The following is a 19,013-nucleotide window of genomic DNA, read 5'->3' as shown; positions in this document are numbered from 1 at the left end:
ATTGGTCTGCATGGCTGTCGTCCCAGAAGGAAGCCTCTTCTAAAGATGATGCACAAGACAGCCCGCAAACAGTTTGCTGAAAGATTGCTGGAACCATGTCCTGTGGTCTAATGAGACCATAATAAACTTATTTGGTTCAGATGGTGTCAAGTGTGTGTGGCAGCAACCAGGTGAGGAGTACAAAGACAAGTGTGTCTTGCCTACAGTCAAGCATGGAGGTGGGAGTGTCATGGTCTGGGGCTGCATGAGTTCTGCCGGCACTGGGGAGCTACAGTTCATTGAGGGAAACATGAATGCCAACATGTACTGTGACATACTGAAGCAGAACATGATACCCTCCCTTCAGAGACTAGGCCGCAGGGCAGTATTCCAGCATGATAACGACCCCAAACACACCTCCAAGACGACCACTGCCTTGCTAAAGAAGCTGAGGGTGAAAGTGATGGACTGGCCAAGCATGTCTCCAGATCTAAACCCTATTGAGCATCTGTGGGGCGTCCTCAAACGGAAGGTGGAGGAGCACAAGGTCTCTAACATCCACCAACTCTGTGATGTTGTCATGGAGGAGTGGAAGAGGACTCCAGTGGCAACCTGTGAAGCTCTGTTGAACTCCATGCCCAAGACGGTTAAAGCAGTGCTGGAAAATAATGGTGACCACACAAAATATTGACACTTCGGGCCCAATTTGGACATTTTCACTTAGGGGTGTACTCACTTTTGTGGCCAGCGGTTTAGACATTAATGGCTGTGTGTTGAGTTATTTTGAGGGGACAGAAAATTTACACTGTTATACAAGCTGTACACTATTTTACATTGTAGCAAAGTGTAATTTCTACAGTGTTGTCACATGAAAAGATATAATCAAACGTTTACATAAATGTGAGGGGAGTACTCCCTATTGTGAGATATATATATATATATATATATATATAGAGAGAGAGAGAGAGAGAGAGAGAGAGAGAGAGAGAGAGAAATAGATATTTGAACATTGAAATGAGGATAAAAATATGGATGAATATTGTCAGTCAGTGATTGTTTTTATTTCACCTCTAGAGGATGCTGTTATACTATAGAACCAAGTTGTTCAAACCATAGACACCTCCACACCAGCACCAGCCACAGAAGCACACTTAATAATAATAATAAAATAAACTTTAGGGAACTATCAGCATAGTTTTTTGCAGACAACCAATGGTTCCAAAAAGTAACTATTGACACAGATAAAATGGTAGAACTGATATATCGGTCTACCTCTAATCAACATTATGCCACACATGCTGTTGACTGAGCTTTACTTGTATTGAACCCAAAATATTCCTTATGAATTGGATTCCGGGGGGTATTACAAAAGACTCAAGTTTTTGCACTGAAATACTTCATGGAAATGTGGTGCCACTTTTTTGTGAATTCACCCCAGACATTATTCCCAGCACTCGCTTGTCTAACTGAGAACTTTCCTGCAGCAGACAGCACCATATGCTCGAGAGAGATACAGGGCTTTTTAATAATACATGTCGAGTGAAATATGATCAGCCCTACACATGCTGATCTCTTAGAAACATGGCAGAGTCTCCCTTCCTGCAAATTACCATCATTATTAACTGCAAAATTGGTCCATTTGTAATTACCACTGGCGCTGTTCTGTATCTCCAGCACAAACTCTCCCACACACAGTACAGATGTACAACTCTGACAAACATGGGCTTGGACCATGAAGTGTGTTATTGCTTTTCCAGTATGAAAACACCATTAATAATGTATAATAAAGTTTGAAAAGCCCATATTTTCTCCATTCCTTTTGCGTTCTCATGGGAATGAGATGCACATTTTGGACCACCCACTGAGCAAGTCTGTTTCTCTCAGCCTAGAGGAGATATTTAAATGTCTTGATATTGCTGAATCCTGAAATATCAGACATATCCATCATCCAGAAGAAGAGGAAAGGCTCCAGACTGCAGGAATACATCATACATGGGCGTCTCCATTTATACCACAGAGAAAAAATATGGAACTGTAGTGCTGAGTGCTGGTTTGGCAGATCTCTTGTTTTAAGTAGATAGAAACTTCAACTGGTGGTGATATGTGTGTTTTGGGCTGTGGGCTGCAGGGTAGGGTTGCACCAGCTGTGAGTAAGTTCTCATGTAAGTTAGGACGTAAAGTTCACACTAAGGGCTTAGTAACTACTAGTTAGTTTGTAACTAATTCAGTGCTTAATTTGGTTGCACCACCTGTTCTTAAGGCAAGACTTAACTAGTAGTTTGTCAGCTCTCCGTAAAGTAATGTGTATTTGCATAATGTGATGTTTACCTGTATTTATCCAATAAACAGCCTTCGTATTTGTACACAGACTGTTAAAAAAACATCAATTTCAATTTGATCTTGTTTCGGTTGATGTTCAAACCTTGTCTGCTCGTGTAACTGTCAGCTGTAATAAATTATATCCATATTAAAATACGATACGTAATAAAAGCAGATTTGATAAATAGAATATTTGCTCTGTGTAAATAACAATATTATAGAAACTGTATAAAATAAAATAATTAAGGGGTGATAAATAAATATTAATACAACAGGATGGCAAAATAGACATTTATTAATTTTAATATCCTATATATATATTTCGAATGTGTTGAAACTTGACACTGGGTGACGCACCCTGGAAATTGCACCATTAGAACGGTTTCATGCTGAAGAGCCATTTTCTCGTAAATTTCAACATCATAATGTATGTCGAAATGATTGATGCCTGTCAATCGCAGAACATGAGTTCATTGATGTCATAAAATTTCAGTCTGCTTTTTTATTCCATCCGTTACGCCTGGTCGGGGGCTTCCATAAATATGTAGGTTATACGTAGGGTAACGTTCTACCTAAGTTCTAAGTTTAATGATGCAATGCTCAAATATTTAGTAACTTGTGCCCATTTACGCCACAACTAGGCTAAGTTTGAACTTACACACAGCTGGTGCAACCGGCCCCAGGAGATCTTATATGTTGCAAAATTCCCCCTGCTTGGTGGCAAGATGCACTCATGACCACTTTGCACATGCAGGTCTCTTTGCACATGTGGTCATGCAAACTCATCCAACACAGTATTTCTTACCATGTGCAAACTGCGGCAGTCCACAAGTGCAGTGAGTTGGTGCAGTCCAATTTCTGTGGTGTTTAAAGCTCCCTGAATTTGCTCAAGGTTACCCTAAAAAGCACACACACAAACAAAGAAAGTTAATAAAACAAGGTAAGGCCATCCAGTCTTGTGTAAGACCACGAATTTGAGACAAATGTATTATCACATTAAAAATATAAGGCAGCATAATCAATATCCACATTTAATTGTTTTCAAGTCTTTGTGTGTCTAAGACTGAATGGCATGGCAAAAACACGTACCATTGACAAAGGCCTGCATTCACATTCACAAAGAAGGAATTATAATTGGAAAGGATTTTTTTAAAAGGTTCAGTATTCTGTGTAAGGTGTAAGTTGTATAAAGCTACAGTGGTTAACAGATTTTGGCTGGTCTAAGAGTGAAAATTTCCATTGATTCAGCATTTTCTCTCAATGCCTATGTTCCAGTGGCTCTTATCTTTTTCACATGTACAGAATGTCAGCCATCCCTTTCCCAAAACACGCACACAATCTACACAATGACATAGAGGCCCAGGGGGAGAACACACACACACACATTACAAAAGGACCTGCAAACTTTTGTAGGCCTGCACCTCTACGCAAACATGCCTACATACAAATGCTAACCTTTGTTTTGGGGTATTCTCGGGCTGCAGAGCGCAGTAATTCTGACACATCGTCCTGCATTTCCACCAGTGCTTTGTGACCTCCAGACAGCTTCTACAGTAAGATGTAAGAGACCAGTTACATGCTGAAAGTAAAAGTACTCTTATACAAATGCTTTATTAAATTAGTTAACTCAAAATAAAAAACTGACATCAGTAACCCTCTAACCCTCATGCCATTCCAAACCCATATTACTTTCTTTCTTACATGGAACACATGAAATGTGACTTTGACTAACATCATCTTTTGTGTTCCACAGAAGTTTGGAATAACATAAGAGTCATCATAAATGATGACAGAATTTTACATTTGGTGTAAACTATCCCTTTAACATTTCTCCTGAGAAAATCTTGATATTTAAAATTATACTGTATTTTTCAATCACAAAACCCATGTAACATGCCATTTTTTGGGAGCCATTTTTATAGCGAAAGAGAGAGGAAAAGAAATTATGGGGGGGGTGGGGGGATGATATTGGGACACAATGCGAGCAGGACTCAATCTCCTGCATATGTACTCTTGGGCATCATGCACCATTTTTTTCTTTTTTCTTTGAGGAGGCACCAGCGGCTGTCCTGGTTTATTTCCTGTGATTTGTTTATTTCCGAGATAAGACTAAAGAAGAAAAACATTTTTAACATTAAATTAATTTAAGTGTTAGTGGTACAGTTTTGGTTAAGCATGCAAGCAGACCAGGGTTCAAGTCAGGACCAAATTATTAATAAACCAATCAAAATTGCTACTGAACTTCACTGTCAGAGATTACCAAGCATTAACAATGTAACATGGGCATGACACTCCTGTGTGTAACAATGAGTGTAACCACTAGGCCACAGGACTGACAAAATGCAATGTGTCATTAGCTTAGCAAGACGCTAACAACAAACAACTGTAATCAACCGCACATTATTTGATTCTCTTGTATGCTTTTGCGTTGTGTCATTAGCTTATAACAACAAACACAATTGTAATCAACTGCACTTTCATTGATTCTCTCGTACTCTTTGATTGAGTGAACATTAAGAGAGTTGATGTCTATTGTAGGGCATTCCAAAGCAGAAAACCCCCCACAAAAAGTGAAAAAGAAAGCTAGACTGGTGATACAAATTGTGTCTCACAATTACCTCTTCCTGCATAAAGCAGAACTATTTCACCTTTTTACATTCACCACTGCACACTCTCTCCTCTTCCACATTCACTTTACTGTTTGTACTTCACAGAGTTGCTTGCATAATGAAACAGCACATTTTAATCCAGCAGCAAAAGCCAGTACACGCTTCTTTTTAGGAAATTTTCAAGTGAAGGAAGATAAAGTGTTCAGTCCATTACAGTCACGCAGCATTTCGAGAAATGAGGTCTTAAAAACATGAATATTTGAGACGCCAGAGGCCTCCGGGTCAGCTTTGTCTGTCAACAGCTCTACGTTTAAAAGTTCAATAATAGGCTGGAAAGTTGCTGACGTTCATTGTGAAAGTACAACATGCGCAAAGCATACAGGAGAAAGTTGCTGACATTCATTGTGAAAGTACATGTTCCTTTTTGCAAAGCGTACAGGAGACTTGAGTTGATATTAGCAACCTTGTGAATGTTACTCTCGTGCAACGGTGATAGAAACAAACTGTGTGCGTTCTATAGATAACAGACAGCCGAAATTACTTGCTAAATGCTCCCAGCAATAAGTTCCAATTACATAAAAGGGATAGTTCACCAAAAATGTTAAATTCTGACATTATTTACACCCTCTCATGTTATTCCAAACCTGTATAACTTTAGTTCCTTTTCCCATGCAATGCAAAAGGAGATGTTGTGTGTAATGACAAGTTAGCCCTGATAGAACACATCAGACGTGGAAGATGTATTTTATTTACATTGTTTGTCATCTGAAATACGTCTATAAGACATATGTCAACAAGTCTCTGTTGTCAATAAGATATTCAGCAGATGCCTTTGAGATGTTTATGATTTAGAATATTTGCAAATCTGGTGACAGATTTAAGACGATAGAAAACAGACATCTCAGAGATTTACATTTGCTTTCTGGTAGGTAGAAAGTCACCATTCACTTTCATTGTATGGAAAAAAGATGGAACTATCATACCCTGTAAAAAAATATTAACCTACATATATCACGAGGTAACGTTTAAATTTAAGTCAAAAATATTATGTAAAATGTCTGTATCAACCTGAACACATTTGGTTACACCGATACAATTTAGAGTTAGATCAGAAATAGCAGAAAATGCTGAAATAGCTCTTTAAAGTAACAACTGCAGGTTACCACTTTTTACAGTATACTGCATCTCCTTTTGTGTTCCAGGAAGACATAAAGTCATATTGGTTTGATACAACATCAGTCAATTATCATTTTTGGGTGACTAATTGACATTTATTCATTTAGACACTTTTATTCAGTGACTTACAAAAAACAACACCACCACAAGCAATTCACCCTAAGAAGGCAGTACCAAGAGAAGTGCCTCTATTCCAAAACCTAGTGTGCTGCCTACACAGACAGCATTTAAATGCATTACAGGTACGCTCCTTACACAATAAGAAGCAAATTTATGCTTCTTTAGGGGCATTTGTAAAAAAGCAACATGCAGTGCATCAGAACACAGATGCCTCGTGACGCACTTTTAAAAGTTGCCATTCTTTCTTCATCTGAAAGTGCTCCTGCATGAGACGCTGATAAACAATTGGATGCAGTGCAACAATCTAAGAAATTTCTGTTTAGAAAAACAATAGAAAAAGTGCGCACAGAGACACAACTTTAATGCTTTAAATATATTTTTTTTAAAAACAGCTCTATTTGAAAACAGCGAGCTGCCTTGCTATCTACTGCCTGTGTAGGTTATTAGTTTCTAAGACAACATCCTAACCATCTTTTGGACAAATTCTAAGGTAGCATCACATGCATCTTTCACAAATGTGCTTAGTGAAAAAAAAAATCAAGATGGTAATATATATTTGTAATTTATTCAATACTGCAAATCTCTTATCTGCTATTAGGGGTGTAAATCGGACGTTTCATCACAATACGATCTTATATAGATAATCTTGGCCTGCGATCCGATATTTGCCAATACTTCGAAGTCTGTCGCGATATGATTTCGATTTGATTCGATTCAGGGCCCTCTGATCTATATTCCGATAGTATGTGCCTAATTTACACAATCAATAATTTTTCTGGCCCTCAAATGCAACCAAATTATAATTTGAATATTTTATTAAGCTCTCTGAAAAGTGCAAATTTAGTATCCACATTGGGACATCCACAACAAAATAAAGTACTTCAGATGTTTAATAATAAAATAATACAGATAATAATATAAAAATAACGTGATCATCAATTCATCTTATTTTTCTGTTTAATCCAATTCAAAGTACTTACATAACCATGACTTGTTTCCAACTATCTGTGCTATCTGTGGTTTTCTTGGCTACAACTTCCACAGTTGTAATGAAAAATTCTGTTACAGTTAACAGATAAATGTTAGTAAAGGTGTTGATGTGTAGATGTTTAAAGTCTCAAGGTGATTTCTCTTTCCCTTGTTAGTGCTGTTCAGAATGACTGTGTTGTCAAGATTCTTCACATGGTTGAACTTCTCCATGGTACTTTAAAATAGCAAATTCTCATGTAAAATTTAAATAGAAAAATGACATAGATGGAAGCCCGAATTAATCGTGCATGTGAGGCGCTCTGCGTTCGTCAAAAGAGCTCACATTTTTAGGAGAGCCTGGTTGATGCGCTTGCACGTATCCTGTCAAAGGAGCTCGTGTTTTGTGGGAATCCCAGGTGATGCGTGTGCACGCTGCACAGATAGTAGATGTTTCTATGTTCACAGTGAGAGTCGGGGGACATAAAAGACAGCCAGTCCACAGAAAGAGAGGAGTGACACACCAGACCGGGGAGGCCCAACTCGCAGCCCAAAAACTCCCAGTCGACAAATTCCTGAGGTTCCCCGAGCTGAAGAAAGCCATCCTGCAGCAGGTAGGCCGCAGTGCTGAAGAGCATAGCCAGCGGTTCCGATCCCTGACAGTGAGCGAAGTCGGCAACCCGTTTGCCTTCGCTAAACAGCTCCGTGACGCCTGCTAGCGTTGGGTGCTTGCTGAGGAGCCCAGAGACATCAGGGGTGTTATCCATCTCATGGTACTAGATCAATTAATCTCCCAACTACTGAAAAAAAACTGCGGAATGGGTCCAGTCCACAGACCGGCATCGCTTGATGAAGAAGTGCAGTTGGTGGATGACCATTTAGTGGCGTATCCTGGGGCCAGCGTGCCCCAATCGCGCTCCCTCCCCTCCTTCTTTCCAACCTATTTATTTCCCTCGGAAATGGTAGAACAATCCCCGTAGACCGGTGCCCCGACTCACTTGGAATGCAGAAACCGGCTCCCACTTCCTCCTTTCTCTCACAACAAATCCTTGTTACACTACTACAACAAATTGCCGTCTCAGTTACGAAAATGGCATAGGAAAAGGAAGAACCCCATTAAGACATATCTGCTTAAAATGTGTACATTCAATCTCCATATGGGCATTGGCCTTCATTTAAATTAAATGATATCTAAACAATGGAGCTGTCACCCACATAATCAACCAATTATGATCAGTTAAAAGCTATGATTTGCTTGAATTAAGCACATACATTATTCAGACAAAGACTATAGGAGTCTGACTCCATTAACTAAAGGGAGGGGCAGAAAGCCACAGGAACACACAGTTCCATCAAGCAGCTCTGAACAAGGACAAAATGCTAATGTACAGGGACACTCAAAACGGTAATAGACACTTCCTTCGTAGTAGGGACACTTCCTCCGTAATAGTGTGGGAAGGATGGAGCTTAACCATGCTGTTACAAACCATGCTGTTACGAAATTCATAAGTGACTCAAATGAAACATACTTCATGGGCAGGAACTCAGTTAATGCTCACTCTATGCATCCTACAAATAACCCTGCTCACAAGAATTTCTTGAGTGACTCGACTAATACTCAACTAAATTATATTACTCAGATAATGACTGTGTACATAGCACACAAAAATATTGGGTGAAGTAGTTAATTTTTAATTAAAAAGCTATAGCTACCCACCATCTTACATAAAATGTTTCACTGAATATGTTTGAAAGCATTCTGGAATTGTTTCTCAGCTAAGGACACATGCTATGCTACCTTAGATTTAGTATAAGACAAGACAAAAAACAAACAAAATAAAAAATAAAATAATATAAAAATAAACAAAAGGAAAAAAAATCAAAACAAGTATATAAATGTAATGACTTCTGTTTGGAACAACCTTTGCATCAAGTGTGACTATGATATGAATATGTCATATCACTACGGTTTGAAACAGAGCCCATATGTGTCTTTAGGATAGGACTGTGGGGATCTTTGAAGGTGATGTATTTAGTCAATTTTCCTGCCATATTCTGAATGACAGAGATAAAGCAAGAAAAGCTATGATTACCTGTTGGAAGGGGTTGACCTGACCCACGTTGCATGTGAGGTAATACTGCAGAATATCTGTGAAGATAGAAAAAAAAAAACAGTTTCATTTAATGACATCAGTGAGCTCATGTTTTGCGTGACAGGCTTCAGTCCTTTTAACATATTTGATGATGTTGGCAATAACACTCATTTACATTTATGGGAAAACATTATGTAAAAAATGTACTTCAGCATGAAACCGATTTAATGGTGTACATTCCAGTGTACTTCATCCGGTCAAATTTCAACATACGAAATATATAATGTATGAAATATTAGTATTAGTAATGTATTAGTATTTATTTATTATCCTTATTCATTTTAGATACAGTTATTAAATATAGTTATTTACAAAGGCTAACAATACCATTAATGAAATCTTGTTTTATTATGTATCGTATTTCAATGGGGATATAAATTATTACAGCTGACATTTACGTGAGCAAACAAGGTTTGAACATCAAAAAATATCAAAATGAAATTCACAGCTTTTTAACACTTCTGGGTCTGGGTAGGGTTGCACCAGCTGTGCGCAAGTTCTCACATAAGTTAGGACGTAAAGTTCACACTAAGGGCTTAGTAACTACTAGTTAGTTTGTAACTAATTCAGTGCTTAATTTGGTTGCACCACCTGTTCTTAAGGCAAGACTTAACTAGTAGTTTGTCAGCTCTCCGTAAAGTAATGTGTGTTTGCATATTGTGATGTTTACCTGTATTTATCCAATAAACAGCCTTCATATTTGTACACAGAAGTGTTAAAAAGGCGTCAGCTTCAATTTAATCTGGTTACGGTTGATGTTCAAACCTTGTTTGCTCACGTAAATATACATTTATTCATTTTAATATCTATTTCGTATATGTTGAAAATTGACACCTGGACCAGTGCACAGGAATGTGCACCATTAGATCGGGTTCACGTACGTATAGCTGGTGCAACCGGCCCCTGATGTATAAACGTTGCAATTTTCCACGCACATATAGGGATTTATACAAATAAACTTAGCAAATATGTATGCACCGTACGGATACTCTTGACTGTGCGTACACAAAATCTGACTTTTATGTACTTTTAGGAAGAAATCTAAGCAGAGTTTTATACATGAGGCCCCAGGGGAGAGTGACCCCTGTCTGTGTTTAAAGTGGAAATGTGTACTGCTGAAAATCATTCCTTTGAGTTGAAGAACCCAGTTCCTGTGTCCTCTTTTCCCTCCCTAAATCAAGTCCTTTACAAAGACTTTTCCAGTCTTCAAAGGCACAATGACGACCACAAATTCCCGGATAATTGCAGGTTTTCCATCATGGGAACCCTTTAACTAGTAAGCTTTTTTGGTGTAGATGACAGTCAGCGATTGCACAAAATTAGTCTTAAACAGTTATTTTAAAATAGTAATCCACTACAAATTACTTCTATAAAATTTTAATCAATTACTTTACTAATTACTTTATTGGTTAATAATAATGTAATACTTCAAATGAATCACATTACTAAGGATTTTTTTTAAAGTAATTCTTTCTAAAACATTGTTCCTTTCAACAAATTCAAAATAATGTCTATATTTCTTGTTTTTTGTCATAAACTCAGCACCTTATATTTCTCCTTCACAATGACTCATTACAGGGCCAGAATTGATTTATTGTTCATAAATAATATATAAGTGTGGAGCAGAGGGGGGCGGGGCTGGGCTAGAATGTCGCATGCCCGGTCCCCAACCGGCCTGATGGGGAGCGCGAGGGATAAAGGTGGCCGGTGACGACGGTTCAAGAGAGAGTGAATTACGGGGCGTAATTCTCCCCGGCTCCGCCCACCACCGCTCCACAATAAGAAAGATGCATTATTCTATAATGTACTTAAAAGTTATTAAATTAATTCAGAAAATCAAAGTCAGCCATCTTATTACAAGAATTTTAAATGTAAAGCATAACACAGACTTTTTGGCAAAGCAATTAGATTACAGTAACTAATTACTTTGTAATTGGATTACACTTAACACTGGTCTTAAAGGTGAAATGTGAGGGGTGAAATCCCCTTTAAATGTAGTAAACTCCTAAGTGTGAATGTAAAGATGTAGGCCTGCAGAGCCAGACTATTGTGTTAAAAAAATCACTTTCTATATCTGCAGAGGAAATGGTACTAACTCACACAGCCCACTCACAAACCTCCACACGCCAACGCAGATGGCGTCTTGGGCCACATTCACGCACAGCTTGCGGTGGGTTGCGTAGACGTGAGTCAAAAACAGATACATGCGTCAGAGTGGTGGGCAATGACTGAGGAGGAGGGATGCATTCATTACCATCATTAGACAAACGCACATGTACAAACACGGCACTGGTCACAGGGAGAAGCTGGCAGCACTGGTGCCTGTAAAATCTGATTATGAGTGAGCCAATTCTCTATTCCCATACAACTGGCCTCTCAAATTGCCCTATAAATGGAGTAATTATGGCACTGATGAGAGAAATAGACATCTCTTAATTATATGCATGAATAACTATATACAAAAGACTGAACCGAGCAGCATTCATTTATAGTATGGTAGATCAGTTCATTGCTATATTTATAACATTTAAAAGTATTGCATTTCAGGCTCTGAGACCCACAGGCTCATTTGTCATTTGTGAATGACCTCCAGTAATTGGATGTCATTTAGGTGACTAGAGATGCCCTTATGAAACATAATAAAGACAATGGTGCAGTTTCCAAACACGATTTGTGAGGAGGCAGATCTTTTTATCACACTCACGCCATGGGTGACTACAGACTGTAAATTACCCTGATTCATGAGAGGAAGAGAACCTGCCAGAACAGAGTTATTTAGAAACCTAATTTGAGAAGTATTTCATGCAAAGTGGCTAGCATCACCAAATGAAAAAGCAAAAACAACAATCAACCTACAAATGGCTTGCTTATAGTTAATCAGAGCAGAATTGGCTCCTCCAGTTGAGCCTGGTTTCTCCCAAGGTTTTTTTCCTCCATTAACTAAAATGTTTTGGAGTTTTGGGTTCCTTGTCACAGTTGTCTTTGGCTTGCTCACTGGGGGCCAAAAGACAAAATATTTAAGGCAAATATTTGCATCTAACCGCCTCCAACAACACATCAACGCCAACTTTACATTTAATCAGTTTGTATCTTGCTCAGTAGCGGTGATCAGTGAGATGGCAAGGAGAGAGTACATCACTCAAAGAGCACAGAGCCAAAATGAAAATGATTATGTTTTACAAATATATGACTGCTTTGTGAAAAAATAAATAAAACTAATATTATAAGTAAATCTCAAGGAACAAGTAAAAATAATAAAACAAGGCATGTCATGGCCCCTTTAAGTGGACTTCAGGGGGAAAGAATTGTTGATTTAATTCTAAATGGCACAGCACATAAGACATGATGGAATACAGATTTACTGTAGATTTTTCTTATAAAAGCCACATGATAGTCTAAGGGACATGTGTGCAATTTGTAAGTAAATAAATGTCTTGTTTCTTTTCTGAGGATATGCAGTGGGCTGACCCATCTTTATCTGTGGTTTCCATCAACATCCCTTAGGCTGAATTATCGCTCTTAGTCTTATTCTGAACTAAAAAAAAAGAAGGGGTGAACAATGGTTTAAAACGTACAAATAAATGATGGTTCAGGGAAACAGATTAAACATCAGTTTCAATCTACGTGCCATTTATGGGTTGAGTATCCTACTTGGACTTGCTTTATTTTGCCTTTTGTGTATGATAACTTCTTAAGAGTAAAACTGCTGTTTTAACATTTCATCATTGCAAGTGATGCAGACTCATTTTATATCCCAATGCTATAAATAACAATGTGTGTAAAAATAAAGGAATACAATTTTTGGAATATTTTATCAAAACAATTTGCATTGGTTCTGTAATCCATGATAGAGACAGTTTTTTGTAAGATATTTAAAAAGTGATGGCTAGCAAATTGGTTAATAAAACCAAGCCAAAACTGACAGATTTAACCTGTACACAAGCATACAGGCACATACACATGCATACAAAAACACATTTCTGTCTCCTGCAAAGCACAAATGCTAGGGGTCATTTATTAGGTCACAATACAACCTCAAGCCAGTGTCATTAAGTTTCTATCCAATGTTGGGTAGTAATGGACTACATGTCATTTGATACTTGTAATTTGAGTACATTACATCAAAAAGAATCACTGAAGCAGATTATTGCTATTTGTTTGATTTCATGTTTACTAATCCTTAAAGGAATAGTTCACCCAAAAATGAAAATTCTCCTATTATTTGCTCATACCATCCTGGATATATATGACATTCTTTCTTCAGCAGAACACAAATGATGATTTTTAGAAGAATATCTCATCTCGGTTTGAAGCTCCAAAAATCACATAGGACAACATAAAAGTAATCCATATGAGTGCAGAGGTTAAATTAATGTCTTCACAAGCAATCTGATAGGTGTGGTTGAGAAACAGATCAATATTTTAGTACATTTTTACTCTAAAGTCTCCTCCCTACCCAGTCAATCTCCAGTTTAACTTTCACTTTCTTGTGTTTTTGGTGATTCACATTCTTCATGCATACGCACCTACTGGCCAAGGAGAAGAATTTATAGCAAATATTGACTTAAATATTGATCTATTTTTCACCCACACCTATCATACCACTTCTGAAGATATAGATTTAACCTCTGGAGTCTTATGGATTACTTATATGCTACCTTTAAGTGTTTTTTGGAGCTTCACAATCATGGCATCCATTCACTTGCATTATATGGACCTACAGAACAGAAATATTCTTCTAAAAATCTTAATGTGAGTTCTGCAGCAGAAAGAAAGTAATGAGGGTGAGGTAATGATAAAATAATTTTATTTTTTGGGTGAACTATCCTTTTAATGAAAGCAACGTAAATTGGTACTTAATCTGCTTACAATTTGATTATCATCAAAACATGCAACATGCATAATCCAAAAGAAATCCAATAAAAATGTAATATGATTAAGATTATATTTCAGTATCTAAAATATTATGTTACTGATTACAATTTTAATTGTGTCATTTATAATCAGTACCAGAATACAATCCACAAGTAATCTATCCAACACTGGTTCTATCATTTTCTAAAGGCCATAAAGAGTAAATCTAAGGCTTAGGTAAATCAGAGATTTAATTTACTGCACCTTTAGTGCGAGAGACACCCAGCATGCACACTATAGATGAACTATGAACTGCAGCCAGAATAAATATTAGTTATGAAATTTAAACTTCAGCAAATTAAACTTCCCAACTTTTACAGCATGTCCGCTGATTTTATGGCATGTATACATATACATATATAAAAGATTTATACCTGTAAATATTTGTCTAATTAACTCTTTTAATTAATTTATTGCAAGTTCTTTAAGATGAAACAAAGTAAATATATTTATTATTATACTTTAATGTTTGCTTTAATGTACAATGATTAATCCAGCTAAATCATAGAAAACAATGCGAATAATTAGTTGAACATTTTTAATTGATTCCCAGCCCTCTTATTTTCTTTTGCCACTTAGACTGATAGTTAGCATACTGAAGAAGAGTAAGGAAATAATTGGGGGCAAGTGGAAGAATAGGATCAGGATATGCTACAGGCCAGACTCAAACCTGTGCCACCCACATGAGCACCGCAGCTTAATGTGCCTGTAGCACATGGGCTAACCACTGCGCAGTGTAAGTGTAAAATGACCACTTTCCAATTGGGCCATACCCTCAGTGCCCCTAGAAAAGACATGTCTGGAATGTTTGAGCATTTCCTCATATCAACCTTCCATCATCATTTCCCTCTCCCTCACTCTGGCCACCCAAAATGGAATGCTCGGATACACAAAACAAACACAGGCTGGGGAAAACACTCACACATGTCTCTTCTCACAGATTTACTGAAATCATCCAAACCTCCTGTGGATAATAAGTTCACAATGTAAAGGAACTGCTTAACTGCTGATAAACGGAGGAAGAGAAATTCAGAGGAAACGGTTCTTCTGCAAGCCAACAGGAAATGAAAGAACGCATGACTGCTGATTCCAGAGAGAACACAATGCTTAGTCATGAGTCATCAGACAGCATAAATTCAGCCAGACTCACAAATGATTCCAAGCAACACCTGCTAGATAAAGCATCTTACTCACAAACCAGCAGGAGGTGAAGAAAAAAAACATGCAATATCTGTACGACTTCAAAGGTGTCATCACTGGATTGTCATAAATGTGAAAGCAGAAAACAACTTAACTTTCTTGATAAGTGTGTACTGCTCCGCCACCTTGGAAATGTACATGTCAGGTGCTGCACAGAAGTCACTGAAGCCCTATAAAAAAAAGAGCGAAAACATTAAATTATGATAATTAAAGTGGCTATTTTCCCCAATTTGCACTACTTTATTAATTGTTGGTCTACGTATGCATGCACCAGACTGACATTTTTGAGCATCTCACTGCGTTTTGCATCATGACTGCTGCATTTCAAGATACATAAGGGCTGGATAAGCATTTTGTATTACATGTTTCAATTAGAATGTTTATGTGAGTTAATGTGCATTGTTTTCAATTCCACTGCAGTCCGTCTAGATGTTTAACACAAGGATGCATCTTGTGGGAACAGTCCCCAACAGGACATGTACTTGATGGAGCGCAACATAATGGAACATAACACAGGGGTCTTGTGATGCATTTTTCTAAATTGTACTACTGATAACTTGAAACTGTGTTTTAATATGCAGTGCTTATGGCACAATACACTGAAACAAACAGCAAGACAGGTCACAACAGGCAAAGATGTCAGTCTAGAACATGTTTAAATAGACCAACAATTAGAAAATAGGCTTTTGTTTGTATAGCTTTAAGAATTATATATGGAAAATTACCTTTTAAGATTGGCTAACCTGCCAAATGAGTAACACCCTTATCAATACTGAAAAGGTGTTCATATGAAAACCTGGATGGTCACGTTAATATGCTCATGGTTGTGAAATCAATACTGTGCCGATTTTGTGAATATTTCAGAGTTTTCTTTCTGGTTTTGCAGCTTAGTTTGTACATAGCCTTGGTAGACTGGGAAGGGAGCTTTGCATTGTGAAAGTTAAAGTTTGCATTTTTTTAAAAATCAAGAAATGACACAACATGGCCCCTTTAAAGCAGTTGTATTGTTTAATTGTACTGAATAGGTTGCCAATCAAAGTGGTAAGCTGTTATGGGCCCATTCAGATAATACTACAGGTAAGAGTTGAGCATGTGTCGGAGAGATCGGAGAGGAGGAGGGTCTGTAAACAAAGAAGCATCATCACGAAACTGTCCTGCCTCTGTATGGAGTAACGTTGCCATGGAGACACTCACCGAGGAGACAGACAGTTCTATACCCAGAGAGCCCCAGCTGATTATCATCGCCAACACACCCAGAATACACACCCTGCACAGAGAGAACGAAGATAATGATTATTTGAACCATCATTTAGACCACATTATCTTCTAAAAGGTTTGGAACCCTTCGCTTCGAAAACCCTTCAAGACACAACAACTATAATCTATAATATGAATTTAATGAAGATAAAATCTTTTCATCTTCCAGAAGAAAACACAGACATTGAATACATATCTCTATGATGTATATGTGCTCAGGGAAATGATGACTCCATGTTTACCTTTATTTAAAGGCTAAGTGACATAGTAGGACTTATATCATAGACGGTATCATGAAAATGCCTCGAGTCAGGAATGAACTTTGACAACATAACAATTTCATGCTTTTAGCAAATGGTCAATATTATTACCGAGCAAATCAATAATCTGACACTTACCTTTTAAAAATGACCTGACAATTCATAGTGGATTTTTCACAATATAAAGTGAATGTGAAATGTTAAATGTCTAAACTTATAAGATATGGAGGAAACCGGTGCGCCATCTACAGAATACAGGCTGGATAGACACCAGCCTTCAATGTGAGCTCAAGCCTGAGGGAAACAATGCACTGCAACCTTGGTTGGTTAAAGACTGCCAAAGAGGTACAATGGCTCTATCCATCCCATTGTGTATTTTGCCAGTGTAAAGAAAGAGTTGTGTTCTTCACTAAATGACAGTATGTGGATGGTCTTAAACCATGCACTTCAAGAACACCCACTCAAAAACAAACGATAACCCCATTTGGCTATTTTTGGGAACCAATTCTAAATGTTCTGGTAACATTCTTTTGAGGGTACATTGTTCATAACCATAAACTAACACCCCAGAACATTCTGTGACCCAAAAACATGTTAGTCGTGGAAAGAATCTCACGTACACACATAGTTCCAAAGCTCTCAGTTGCTCTGTTCCAAACCCTAGTGAGCTGCATACCTAAACAACATTAAGGCATCAAATGCACATTTCTGAAAAAGGTAGGCTACTACATAATGCTGCCTGAGTGAAAAAACAAACAGACATTATGGTGCCTTCTAAGGTGCCACAATTTGGCCAAATTCTCAGACAGCATCGCTAATATGTGGGAAACAAATTCATCCAAATTCATGATGGCGATTGAGTGAAGAATATAGAAATTCTTATAAATATATTTATATTTTATTTAATACTAAATTAATTGAAAAACAAATGCCACTAATCAATCTAATTAAAAATATTGAACCCTAAACTGGTCTATGCTAGACATCTTTCTGCTTCTTAGAGTATTGTTTTTTGAGACTCCTATGCACTTCACATGAGGAGCACTAGTTTTGTGGCTTCCTACGAAGAGCCTCCCAAATCAGTCATACATGAAAATCCATTTAAGTTAGGGTGTTGCCTTAAAAGTCAGTTTTGAAACACAGCTAATGTGTCACAGTTTACAAGTTGTATTGTTCAGGCACTTCTGAGAGCTTGTCACTCTGTTGAGAGAGAATCCGATAACGGGTTTTTATGCGGCACTGCTGAATTAAACTTCCCAAAGGTGGAAATCAAAGAGAAAGAGAGATCAGAATTCCTCTCTCTGAGCTAAAAACAGAAGAGGACAATTGATGCTTCAGAAAGTCTAAATCCAGCTGGTGTAACCGAAAGAAACACTTTTCTCTTCTACTTCAATCTTTTGCTTCTGTGAGTCAGTAACAGGAGTAAATAAAATAAAAGTAGGCCATTTGGTAATTTATGAAGCTCTGAAGCCCTATTTATTTGGTGTACACCACATGAGCCAAAGACACGGCAATATGATCCAGCTTACCCAATCAGAGTTCCTTTGGAGTTCCGGATGAGACCGAAGAGCACCAGCAAGCAAATGTGCATGTCAAACAGCAGCAGACCCAGGTAGCCCAGCCACCTAAACACAAAAACACATTAATATTATTGCAGCAAATTAAAAAGAGGCAGTGATGTAACAACAATGCCTTGCACACATAAAGACAATAAACATTTCATACAAAAAACACTTTATAATAATTTTAGTATAAGTGATATAAGTGATAAACAAGCATTCTATAATAGCTGAATATTCAAATATGAAGTTTCACACCGTTTTAATGTGCAGGGTCAGTCATGATATGGCGCCCCTGGAGCAAATACGGTCAAGGGCTTTGCTCTTTTTTTCCCATTCTGATGGTTGATATGAACATTAACTAAAGCTCCTGTCCCATATCTGCATGATTTTAAACATTACACTGCTGTCACACGATTGGCTGATTGGCACATGAATAAGTAGATGTACAGGTGTACCTAATAAAGTGGCCGGAGAGTGTATATGACCACAAATTAACCA

General features: G+C 37.6%; 1 protein-coding gene across 1 annotated transcript in view; it reads right to left on the bottom strand.

The window, feature by feature from the left end:
- Positions 1-19,013, bottom strand: part of LOC127652850 (protein tweety homolog 3-like) — a 76,489-nt gene that overhangs the window by 22,581 nt on the left and 34,895 nt on the right. The window contains exons 5-10 of the mRNA XM_052139259.1: positions 18,483-18,578; positions 16,631-16,703; positions 15,533-15,606; positions 9,263-9,320; positions 3,754-3,846; positions 3,104-3,196 (exon numbers count right to left, since the gene is read on the bottom strand). Of these exons, the coding sequence (XP_051995219.1) occupies positions 3,104-3,196; positions 3,754-3,846; positions 9,263-9,320; positions 15,533-15,606; positions 16,631-16,703; positions 18,483-18,578 (487 nt within the window). The remainder of the gene's footprint in view (positions 1-3,103; positions 3,197-3,753; positions 3,847-9,262; positions 9,321-15,532; positions 15,607-16,630; positions 16,704-18,482; positions 18,579-19,013) is intronic.

This window comes from Xyrauchen texanus, chromosome 12 (genome assembly GCF_025860055.1).
Source record: "Xyrauchen texanus isolate HMW12.3.18 chromosome 12, RBS_HiC_50CHRs, whole genome shotgun sequence".
In the NCBI taxonomy this organism is placed as follows: domain Eukaryota; kingdom Metazoa; phylum Chordata; class Actinopteri; order Cypriniformes; family Catostomidae; genus Xyrauchen; species Xyrauchen texanus.
Note: the sequence above shows the minus strand (reverse complement) of the source record. Positions and strands in the feature narration are given on the sequence as shown.